The following is a 12,490-nucleotide window of genomic DNA, read 5'->3' as shown; positions in this document are numbered from 1 at the left end:
GTCGTCCTCACCTTCTCGTCCTCGGTGTCGGACGGGGAATGCTGGGAAACGTGGTCCTGCACTGTTTTGGAATGCAGAGGGGAGGGCTCGTCGTCCTCTACCTCCTCCAGGACGACGATACACACGCGACTCATTCGCTCAGACCTCATCGGTGCTTAGAAAATAAAATTTAAAAAAAACGCAATACCCCCCCCATCCACCTCCACCTCTGTCGTCGTCCTCGTCCTCATCCACTCTGATCAAAGCCCTCAGGTCACTCCAGAGTGCAGAAGCAGCGATCCGGTATCCGACTGCGTTTCTGGAAAAGCCGCGAGCGTCCTGTCGTCATCTCTGGCTGACGCGCATGCTGGTGCCGAGCGGAGATCCGGGGATTCCTCGGCGCTAAAGCAGCGATCTGGGATGCCTGGAGGTCACGGCGCGATCCCCGGATCGTAAAAACCCTTGTTTAGATCTGCGCTGGGGCTCGACACTGCTGATTAGCAGGAACAAAGCTGAGCTGCGGGATCTCTCCGTCCTCCTGCCTCCCTCTCTCTCTTTCTCTCTGTCCATTCATGCCGCATGGCAGCCTGCTGAAACCAGCGTTTTTTTTGTTGTTTTTTTCCCCCAGCTCCAGCCCCCACTGCGACTCCGCCGTACCAGAGACAGAAAGAATGAAGGAGAGAATGAAAAAGAAAATGAAAGAGGAGGTTGGACGTAAAAAAAAAAAAAAAAAAAAAAAAAGCCCACTACGAACCAAACCTAAAAACAGAAAAGAGCAGCAGGTAAGGATGGAGTGAGAGGGGGAGGAAGAAAAAAGAGGGAGAGGAATTGAAAAGAAGAGAGTGAGACGCAGAGAGAGAGAGAGAGAGAGAGAGAGAGAGAGAGAAAGAAAGACTAAGAGCGTGACCCAGACGTGCAGACGAAGCCGCCTCTGCACCTCGGGTTATTCTGTTAATGAATGGCAGGAGGAGGTGCAGCGAGTCGTCCCAGGAAGACATGAGGACGGCGGTGAAACGTGAGAGGGGATAGGAAAAGACAGGTTTAACGGGGGATACATGGCAGCTATGTGCATGGCTCAAAGGTTCTGTTGGGGGAGGAGGGGGCTTGGGTTCGACAGGAAGACGACAAAGTCAGCACTTTTCACCTTCAAACTTCACCTTCATTTGCCCCCGAAATCAAACCTTTTCCTTTCACAGGAAAGCAACAAACACTCACACGTTCACTCAGATACAGTGGACACTTTTTTGGCCTTCAGCATCAGAATCATCAAGATCTCATTGGTTACTTGGTTCACTGACGAATACTGTCACAAGACCATTTTTTGGAGGTCGCTGGACGGAAAACACAGTCCAGTCAGGTTTTAGGTGAACAGGAGGTTCGCAGCAGTCAATCAATAAGCTCGTTTGAAAATTACGTCACGAAGGGTTCGATATGTGTGTGTGTGTGTGTGTGTGTGTGTGTGTGTGTGTGTACTATAAATTTACTCGCAGACAGACAGAGCTTTGTGTTTTATAAGAAAGGACGGGGCACTGGTTAGTACTCTGGTACACACACACACACACACTCTGGACGTTCAGGAGGCTCCTCTGTGTCTCTGCTGAATCATTCTCCACTCAACAGCTCAAATAGAAAGTGAAAAGGATCATCATTTGATGAACATGAATATGGTGAACATGTGCCTGTAAATCGTTTTAGTTCATTTTAGTTGCCATTTTGTTGCTTTTGTGCAGAAGAAACATAACAGTTTATTTGTTTTTAGTAACTTATTTCAATAATTTTTTACCGCCCGCGTTCACCCGTTAACTCTTGTCCCGCGACGCACTCGCTTGGAGTAGGACTTCTGAGGGCCTTTTTTTTTTTAGCTGAGTCCTTGACAGACCTCATATTTCCTCACAAAACTCTATCTATTATTACAGATAAATATACAAAATATCCACTTATAGATACATAAATAGATACAACTTTACTGTCACTGTACAGTACAGATACACATCCATCCATCCTACAATCCAGCCATCTATCCATCCATCCTCCAATCCATCCTACAATCTATCCAGTTAAAAACATCCATCCAATCACTCACATCCATCCATCCATCCTCCAATTCATCCATCCAGTCACTTACAACCATCCATCCATCCATCCTCCAATTCATTCATCCAGTCACTTACAACCATCCATCCATCCAGTCACTCACATCCATCCATCCATCCTCCAATTCATTCATCCAGTCACTTACAACCATCCATCCATCCATCCATCCATCCATCCATCCAGTCACTCACATCCATCCATCCATCCATCCAGTCACTCATCCATCCATCCATCCAGTCACTCATCCATCCATCCATCCATCCATCCAGTCACTCACATCCATCTATCCATCCATCCATCCATCCTCCAATTCATCCATCCAGTCACTTACAACCATCCATCCAGTCACTCACATCCATCCATCCATCCTCCAATCCATCCATACCATCCAGTCACTTATATCCATCCTCCAATCCATCCAGTTACTCACATCCATTCATCCATCCATCCATCCATCCATCCATCCTCCAATCCATCCATTGCGTCCATCCTCCAATCCATCCAGTCACTTATATCCATCCTCCATCCTCCAATCCATCCAGTTACTCACATCCATTAATCGATCCATTCATCCTCCAATCCATCCATCCAGTCACTTACAACCATCCAGCCAACCTCAAATCCATCCTGTCACTTACATCAATTCTCCATACTCTAATCCATCCAGTTAAAACCATCCATCCAGTCACTTACATCCATCCAGTCACTTACATCCATCCATCCTGTCACTTACATCCATTCAGTCACTTACAACCATCCATCCATCTATCTATCTATCCAGTCACTAACATCCATCCAGTCACTTACATCCATCTAGTCACTTTTATCCATCCATCCATCCATCCAGTCACTTTCAACCATCCAGCCATCCATCCATCCATCCTCCAATTCATCCATCCAGTCACTCACATCCATCCATCCATCCATCCATCCATCCATCCAGTCACTTTCAACCATCCATCCATCCATCCATCCAATTCCTTACTATCATCCATCCATCCACCTAGTAACTTAGAACCAAACATTATTCCATCCATCCATCCATCCATCCATCCAATCCCTTACAATAATCCACTCCAGCAGCATGAAGCATCAGACGCTCCATAACTAAGAACTACAAAAAACAACGGCTATTTTTTATTGTAACCACCAGGCGGAGAAATTCAGGAAGGTGTTTGCACATGATGTGTGGGAGAAAGGTACAAAGAGAAAAACCATTAGAGCTTCACAGACTCTGCTCCAGGAGATGCGTATGAAGCTAATTGCTTTCATATGAGCAAAGGAGAGTGCCTGGAGGAACATTCTCCACTCACCGCAGTCCGTGTGAAGCCAGCAAGCTCTTTTCCACATGCCATAAACAGATCTGCATGAGCTCAGAGGAGGAAGCAGTCTGGATCTCTGGATGTGAGCAGAAACTGATACATGATACATCCATCAACCCATTCAATTACTTCCATCCATCCATCCAATTATTTACATCCATCCATCTGTCACTTACAACCATCCATCTATCCATCTAAAACCATTAATACATCCATCCATCCATCCATTCCCTTACAGTCATCCAGCCATCCATCTAGTCACTCACAACCAAACATTCTTCCTTCCATCCATCCATCCAATTCCTTACTATCATCCATCCATCCATCCATCTGTCACTTACAACCACACATGCTTCCATCCATCCATCCATCCAGTCACTTACAACTGAACATTCTTCCATCCATCCATCCATCCATCCATCCATCCCCTTACAATCATCCGTTCATCCATTCAGTCCCTTACAACCACACATTCTTCCATCTATCCATTCATCCATCTAGTCACTTACAACCGAATATTCTTTCATCCATCCATCCAATCCCTTACAATCATCCATTCATCCATTCAGTCACTTACAATCATCCATCCATCCATCCATCTAATCACTTACAACCAAACATTCTTCCATCCATCCAATTACTTATATCTATCCATCCATCACTAACAACCATCCATCCATCTACAACCACTGATAGCTATCAATCCATCCATCCATCCATCCATCCATCCTCCAATCCATCCAGTCACTTACAACCAAACATTCTTCCATCCATCCAATTACTTATATCTATCCATCCATCACTAACAACCATCCATCCATCTACAACCACTGATATCTATCAATCCATCCATCCATCCATCCATCCATCCATCCATCCTCCAATCCATCCATCCATCCATACATCCAGTCACTTACAGTCAATGATAAATCTATCCATCCTTTTTTTATTTACATCCATCTATCAAATCATCTAATTACTTACATACACCTATCCAGTCACTTACAATCATCCATCCATCCACTGACAACCAGTGATCCATCCATCCATTTAACCAGGCAACCATCCATCCATCTATCTGTCTGTCTAGTTAATTACAACCAATAATCCATCCATCCATCTATCTATGCATCTATCTATGCATCCAGTTCCTCAACCATCCAACCATACATCTGTTTAGTCACTTACAACTATCCATCTAACCATCCATCAATCTATCCATCCATCCGGTCACTAACAACCATCCATCCACCCATCTCATCACTTACATCCATTTAACCATCCATCTGTCCGTTGACTTCTGAGAGACACTACCACTCTGAGAGGCTCTTTTTATACCCAATCATGTCGCCAATTGACCTAATAAGTTGCAAATTATTCCTTCAGCTGTTCCTTATATGTATTTAACTTTTCCAGCCTCTTATTGCTACCTGTCCCAACATTTTAGAAATTTTAGCTCTCATGAAATCCACAATGAGCCAATATTTGGCATGACATTTCAAAATGTCTCACTTTCAACATTTGATATGTTTCTATATTCTATTGTGAATGAAATAGAAGTTTATGAGATTTGTAAATTATTGCATTCCTTTTTTATTCACAATTTGTACAGTGTCCCAACTTTTTTGGAATTAGGTTTGTAATTTTGTCCATATAGTTTGTATGTGTGTGTGTGTGTGTGTGTGTGTGTGTGTATATAATTCTGCTAATATAAAAACACTCATGTTGGTACAAGGCCTGCTTTTCAATATGACAGCTCGGTTCACACCAGCAGGTGGAAACAAAAACAAAAAACGAGCAAAACCCTGCCTTATAGAGCAGCAGAGAGGGAAGCGTTTTTTATTTCCAACCTCCAAACTTAGATGAATTATTCTTAGCATCCAGTGAGATCAGTATCATAGTAACGGAGATACGTATCTGAGCTTTTAGGAACTAATGATCTGAGGGAGAAACTGCTGAGGGGAAAAAATAAACCCAAGAGGAATCAGGTGAGAAGAAGCTGTTTGAGATGAACACCAAAAGCTCACACTGTTGTTTGCCCTACTGCAGTCTTGCATCGATCTACATCTCATCACCTGGCTGAGAACGTTTTCATACAGGTTCCTGATCCCGTTCCTCTCCCTCCCATTGTCCTCAGGCCCCCTCTAGAGGAGAAGCAGCACATTGCTTCGGTGGAAGAAGGTTTCTCCTGTCACACACTTCTGAGATCAGGTTTCTAAAAAGATAAAGATCTCTGTGCCTTGAGGAAGTGATGCTACAGTGACCCCCTGACATCTATAGTTTTTAGCACACACTGAGTTACACTCTAAACCCTCTACTTTCCAGAAGAGCAGCTCCGAATGTAGGTTTGTCTGAAGGCCCTTGTTTGAAAACCTGTTTCCGTAGCAACAACGAACATGTATGGAGGATGTTCTGTGTACGCAGGCATACTATAAAATATAATGTGTGTGAGTGTAAGATATGTGAGGAGACGTTCACTGAAGAAGCCTCCAGTGTCAGAGGGAAAATAATTCACAGAGAAAGTTCTTCTGGTTCTTTGTAGATTGTAAAAGATTGAGACATGGCGTGTGTGTGTTGAAGCAGTGTTACGTTGTGGTTGCATGGCCACAAAGAGCAGCGTAGGCTCACGTTGCAGGATGCCTGAGTCTCACATACAGGAGTGGACTTTCACTTACTTTTATTTTTGCAACATGATGAGGAGAACTACATCACACACATGAGGAGGAAGTGCGGGGGGACTGGTGAAGGACAGGAGAACGAGTCATGTGTCTAAATGTGCATTTAACTGTGTGTCTCCTCTGCCAAGTCGCTCAAGTTCCTCATACTTCAACTACCAATCATTTCATAAAGGACATGGAGACAAAAATAGCTTATAATGTCATGTCGGGTTTATGAACCCAATGTGTGTGTGTGTGTGTGTGTGTGTGTGAATACATATATAATATATGGTCTAAGATGATTCCAATGAAATGGTTTGTTTGAAATCTTTGCAAATTCATTAGAAATAAAAAAAAATAAAATAAAAAAATAATTTACTCAATATTTACTCGAAACTCCTTTGGCACCATTTTCAATTTTTTAATTTGATATTACAAGCTTGGCACCTATTTTTGGGCAGTTTCTCCCATTTTTCTTTGCAGGATCTCTCGAGCTTCATCAGGTTGGATGGGGAGCGTCGGTGCACAGACATTTTCAGATCTTTCCAGAGATGTTCAATCAGGTTCAAGTCTGGTCTCTGGCTGGTCCACTCGAGGACATCCACAGAGTCGTCCTGTAGCTTAAAGTCGTTCTGGTGGAAGATGAACCATCGCCCCAGTCTGAGGTCCAGGGTGCTATGGAGCAGGTTTTCATCAAGGATGTCCCTGCACTTTGCTGCATTTATATCTTTCCCTCAATCCTGACCAGTCTTCCAGTCCCTGCTGCTGAAAAACATCCCCACAGCATGATACTGCCACCACCATGCTTCACTGTAGAGGTGGTATTGGCCAGGTGATGAGCGGTGCCTGGTTTCCTCCAGACATGATGCTTAGCATTCATGCCAAAAAGTTTAATCTTTGTTTACATTTACATTTACATTTGCGGCATTTAGCAGACGCCCTTATCCAGAGCGACGTACAAACGTGCTTTAAATCTCTAGTAGTGAATAAATCTACACTGGTACGCAAGAATACAAACTCAATATAAATATAACTCGAATTCTACAAACTTGGAAAGTGCTAATTTAGGTATTTCAGGAAGAGGTAGGTCTTCAGTCGTCGCTTAAAGATAATCAGGGACTCTGCTGTACGGACATCTAGGGGAAGTTCATTCCACCACCTCGGTGCCAGAACAGAGAAGAGCCTTGAATTGTACTTACCTCTCATTCTGAGAGAAGGTGGTACCAGTCGAGCAGTGCTGGAGGATCTCAGACAGCGTGGTGCAGTGCGAGATGTGATGAGGTCACTGAGGTAAGATGGTGCTGGTCCATTTTTGGCCTTGTTCCTCATAATCTGAGAGTCCTTCAGGTGCCTTTTGGCAAACTCCAGGTGGGCTGTCATGTGCCTTTTACTGAGGAGTGGCTTCTGTCTGGCCCCTTCACCATATAGACCTGATTGTTGGAGTGCTGCAGAGATGGTTGTTCTTCTGGAAGGTTCCCTTCTCCACAGAGAAATGCTAGAGTGACCATCGGGTTCTTGGTCACCTCACTGACTGAGGCCCTTCTCTTCTGATTGCTCACTTTGGCCATGCCGCTACGCTCTAGGCAGCGTCCTGGTGGGTATTTTCTGTGCCCTTTCCCAGATCTGTGCCTCGATACAATCCTGTCTCTGAGGTCTTCAGACAATCCTTTGACTTCATGGCTTGGATTGTGCTCTGTGGGACCTCATATAGGCAAGTGGGTGTCTTTCCAAATCATGTCCAATCAGGTTGAAGTTGTAGAAACATCTGAAGGATGATCAGTGGAAACAGGATGTACATGAGCTCAATGTTGGGTGTCATGTCTATTGTGTGTGAGCACCATTGTCATCCAGCACTGCCTTTATACTCCTGGGTATGGAATTCACCAGAGCTGCTCAGGTTGTTGCTGGGATCCTCTTCCGCTCCTCCATAATGACATCACGGAGCTGCTGGATGTTACACACATGGAGCTTTTCCACCTTCCACTTGAGGATCCCTATAGGTGCTTAATAGGGTTCAGGTCTGGAGACATACTTGGCCACTCAAACACCTCCACCTTCAGCTTCCACATCAAGGCAGTTGTCATCATGGCGATGTGTTTGGGGTCTTTATTATGTTGAAAAACTGCTGTTCTGCCCGGTTTCTGAGAAGAGGGCATCATGTTCTTCAGAATGTCACAGTACATGTTGAAATCCATGTTTACCTCAATGAACTGCAGCTCTCCAACACCAGCAGCACTCATGCAGCCCCAGACCATGATGTTACCACCACCATGATTGACTGTAGACAGGACACAATATTCTTGGTTCTCCTCACCAGGGCGTCACCACACAGGACACCATCTGAGCCAAACAAGTTTATCTTAGTCTCATCAGACGCCAGACATTGTTCCAGTAATTCATGCTCTTGGGCAGGTTTTTCTTCAGCAAACTGTTTGTAGGTTTTCTTGTGAGCAGTTTCAGAAGAGGCTCCTTCTGGGACGACGGCCTGCAAACCGACTTGTTGCAGTGTGAGGCGTTTGGTCTGAGCACTCTGTTTCTGTAAACTCTAAATCAATGCTGCAGCACTCATGAGTCTGTTTTTTTTAAGCAGCTTCTGCACCTGACGCACAGCACGAGGTCTCAACTTCTCTGATGGACCCTTGTGAGGTCTGTTCTGAGTGGAACCCGTCTTGGAAAACCTCTGTTTGACTGTACTGTAACTCAGTTTCAGGGTGATACTGATCTTACAGCCTCGGCATCTTTGTGGAGAACAACGATTCTAATTCTCAAATCTTCAGAGAGTCTTTACCATGAGGTCCATTTTGAACATCCAGTGGTCAGTATGAGAGAATTGGACTCAAAGCACCAAATTATAACTGCTCTAATACAAAATACACATATCTGTATGGTCCTGATAAGCAGATAAAAACATGAACATGATGAATAGGACATGTGGCTTTGCCTGGTTACACCACGTACAGCTGTTATCACTGAGGGTGTACTTACTTTTGTTGCCAGTTATTTAGACAATAATGTCTGTTATTTTTAGAGGACAGTAAATCTGTACTGTATACAAACTGCACATTAACTACTCTAAAATATATCCATGTTTCAGTTCTATAGTATTGTTTTTAGAAGATAAACTATAATAATTGCTGAAATGTGAAGGGTGTACTTACTTTTGTGAAATACTGTATAATTATATATATATATATATATATATATATATATATATATATATATATATATATATATAAAAATTAATGAACCAAGTAAAAGGACAGAGTGACAGAAAGTGCGTGTCGAGACAAAGCAGAGACAAAAAGCAGACATGCACGTCTGTGTTGAGTAGAGAAAAGCAGACGAGTGAGCGTCCAACACGCCATCAGGAGGACCAGCTGCTCCTGCACACGAAGTCCAAACACAAACCACACACACGCTGTGCTGCTTTACACACACTCCCCTCATCTACACGTGTGTGTGTGTGTGTGTGTGTGTGTGTGTGTGTGTGTGTGTGTGTGTGGACACACCAGGCAGAACCCTGAGCTCCATCAGTTAAACTCTAAACCCATTAACTCACTTCCTCCCATCCCTCAATTCATCAATTCACTCACTTCCTCCCATCCCTCAATTCATCCATTCACTCACTTCCTCCCATCCCTCAAGTCATCAATTCACTCACTTCCTCCCATCCCTCAATTCATCCATTCACTCACTTCCTCCCATCCCTCAATTCATCAATTCACTCACTTCCTCCCATCCCTCCATTCACTCACTTCCTCCCATTCCTCAATTCATCCATTCACTCACTTCCTCCCATCCCTCCATTTATTAATTCACTTACTTCCCCCATCCTCAAGTCATCAATTCACTCACTTCCTCCCATCCCTCAATTCATCAATTCACTCACTTCCTCCCATCCCTCCATTCACTCACTTCCTCCCATCCCTCCATTCATCAATTCACTCACTTTCTCCCATCCCTCAATTCATCAATTCACTCACTTCCTCCCATCCTCCATTCATCCATTCGGTTAATTTCACCTATCCCTCCATTCATCAATTCACTTACTTCCTCCCATCCCTCCAATCATCCATTCAGTTACTTTCTCCCATTCCTCCATTCATCAATTCACTCACTTCCTCCCATCCCTCCATTCAGTTACTTTCTCCTATCCCTCCATTCATCAATTCACTCACTTCCTCCCATCCCTCCATTCATCAATTCACTCACTTCCTCCCATCCCTCCAATAAATTCACTCACTTCCTCCCATCCCTCCATTCAGTTACTTTCTCCTATCCTCCATTCATCAATTCACTCACTTCCTCCCATCCCTCCATTCAGTTACTTTCTCCTATCCCTCCATTCATCAATTCACTCACTTCCTCCCATCCCTCCATTCAGTTACTTTCTCCTATCCCTCCATTCATCAATTCACTCACTTCCTCCCATCCCTCCATTCAGTTACTTTCTCCTATCCCTCCATTCATCAATTCACTCACTCCTCCCATCCCTCCATTCATCAATTCACTCACTTCCTCCCATCCTTCCATTCAGTTACTTCCTCCCATCCCTCCATTCATCAATTCACTCACTTCCTCCCATCCCTCGATTCATTCATTCATTCACTTACATTGTCCTATTATCCATTCACTCACTTCCCCTACCCCTCCATTCATCCTACAACTCACTTCCTCCCATCCCTCCATTTATCCATTCACTCACTTCCCCCTTTCCCTCTATTCACCCATTCACTCACTTCCTCCCATCCCTCAATGTATTAATTCATTCACTCACTCCGTCCTATAATCCATTCATCCATTCACTCACTTCCCCCTATCCCTCCATTCACTCACATCCTTCCATCCCTCCATTCACTCACATCCTCCCATCCCTCCATTCATTCATCCATTTACTCATTTACTCACTTCTTCCTATCATCCATTCACTCACTTCCTCCTATCCCTCAATTCATCCAATCACTCACTTTCTTCTATCCCTCCCCATTCATCCTTTCACTCACTTCCTCCTATCCCCCATTTATCCATTCACTCACTTCCGCCTATCCCTCCATTCATCCAGTCACCTGCATCCATCCATGTATCCACTTTCATCCACCCTCCTATCCATCCAATTTCTTCTGTCTATACCTCCATTCATCCAGCCACATCCCTCCTTCCATCTTTCGGTCCATCAATTCAATCAATTTATCCATCTGTCCATCCATCAATCCAGTCGCATCTTTCCATCCACCACATCATATGCCTATATCCACCCAATCACATCCCTCTATTAATCCGGTCACTTCCATCCATTCATTTCCCTTCATCCATCCATCCATCCATCCATTCAGTTGAATCCCTTCACCTATCCAGTCACATCCAACCACCCATCCAGTAACATCCCTTCAGTTACTTTTATTCTTCCATCCATCCATCCATCCATCCATCCATCCAGTACTTCCTTTCATCCCTCCATCCATCCACATCTCTCGGCCCTTTTATCTAATCACTTCCATCCATCCCTCCATCCATTCACTGTAAATACAGTGAGATCAGGTTTAACCCCGAGTTACTGATTGATAGATTGTGAGTTTGATGTGTGATAGTGATAAAACCAGCCTGGTGCTCCTGCTGAAACAGTCACACAGAGAACTGTGTTTAGCTGCAAGTTAGTATGATGAAAGATCTCACTAATATTGATCAGTGTATAAATGACATTCAGACCATACCGCAGTGTATAAAGTGTTCTGTGTGGAAATAACATGTATTTCATTACATATAGTGCATTATATTTATTTCATTATAAGCTAAACCAGCTCACTTCACCTCGTTAGCTAGTTTTTATTCCCACCCGAATTACGACCAATCCCGCCCATCCGTTCTGATTGGCCAGGACTTATCGTCGCGTCCTTCTATTCGTTGAAAGTACTCATAAATTGACCAATAACAGAGAAGCACTCGATTTGACACGTAAAACGGGCGGAGAACAAAATATCCCTACGAGTACCAGTAGCGGGTTTGAGTACCGATAATGAGCGCGCGTACCTGCTCTCGGATTCGGAGAACCGCCATGTTTCTGGCTGGGCGCTGGATTTCATGCGTCCAGGTACGGAGCCGGACCTACACCCGGGAGCTCGTTCAGGAGGTAGACAGGTTTGTTGCTGCTCCCCCCGGAGCGCTTCCCACACACGATCTGCTGCTCCACAACATTACCGCCACAGTGACCGAGCAGATAGAAGACACGTGATTGGCTGGAGCTGTGCGCGACCTGGCAGTAACGTCCGCGCTGATTGGTTTAGAAATGTATGGGGAGAGTAAACTCGTGCAGTTAAGTAGTTTACAGATGAACCCTGTTGCCTGTGGAATATATTTAACGTTTATAAAAAATAAAAAATATGTATCACTCCATTTACTTACTTCCTCCTATCCCTCCATTCATCCAGTCACCTGCATCCA

General features: G+C 44.2%; 1 protein-coding gene across 2 annotated transcripts in view; it reads right to left on the bottom strand.

Moving 5' to 3' along the window:
- The window catches only part of LOC124375896 (serine/threonine-protein phosphatase 6 regulatory ankyrin repeat subunit A), a 41,976-nt gene extending 29,706 nt beyond the window's left edge, over positions 1-12,270 (bottom strand). The window contains exon 1 of one of the 2 annotated variants that reach the window (XM_046834611.1): positions 12,080-12,270. In XM_046834611.1, the coding sequence (XP_046690567.1) occupies positions 12,080-12,106 (27 nt within the window). In that variant the 5' untranslated portion in view covers positions 12,107-12,270. Of the gene's footprint in view, positions 1-11; positions 685-12,079 lie in introns of those variants that run through there. The other variant, XM_046834612.1, reaches the window with a different exon arrangement.
- Positions 12,271-12,490: the final 220 nt, after the last annotated feature.

Source organism: Silurus meridionalis, chromosome 22, assembly GCF_014805685.1.
Source record: "Silurus meridionalis isolate SWU-2019-XX chromosome 22, ASM1480568v1, whole genome shotgun sequence".
In the NCBI taxonomy this organism is placed as follows: domain Eukaryota; kingdom Metazoa; phylum Chordata; class Actinopteri; order Siluriformes; family Siluridae; genus Silurus; species Silurus meridionalis.
This window is presented reverse-complemented; position numbering and strand designations above follow the sequence as displayed.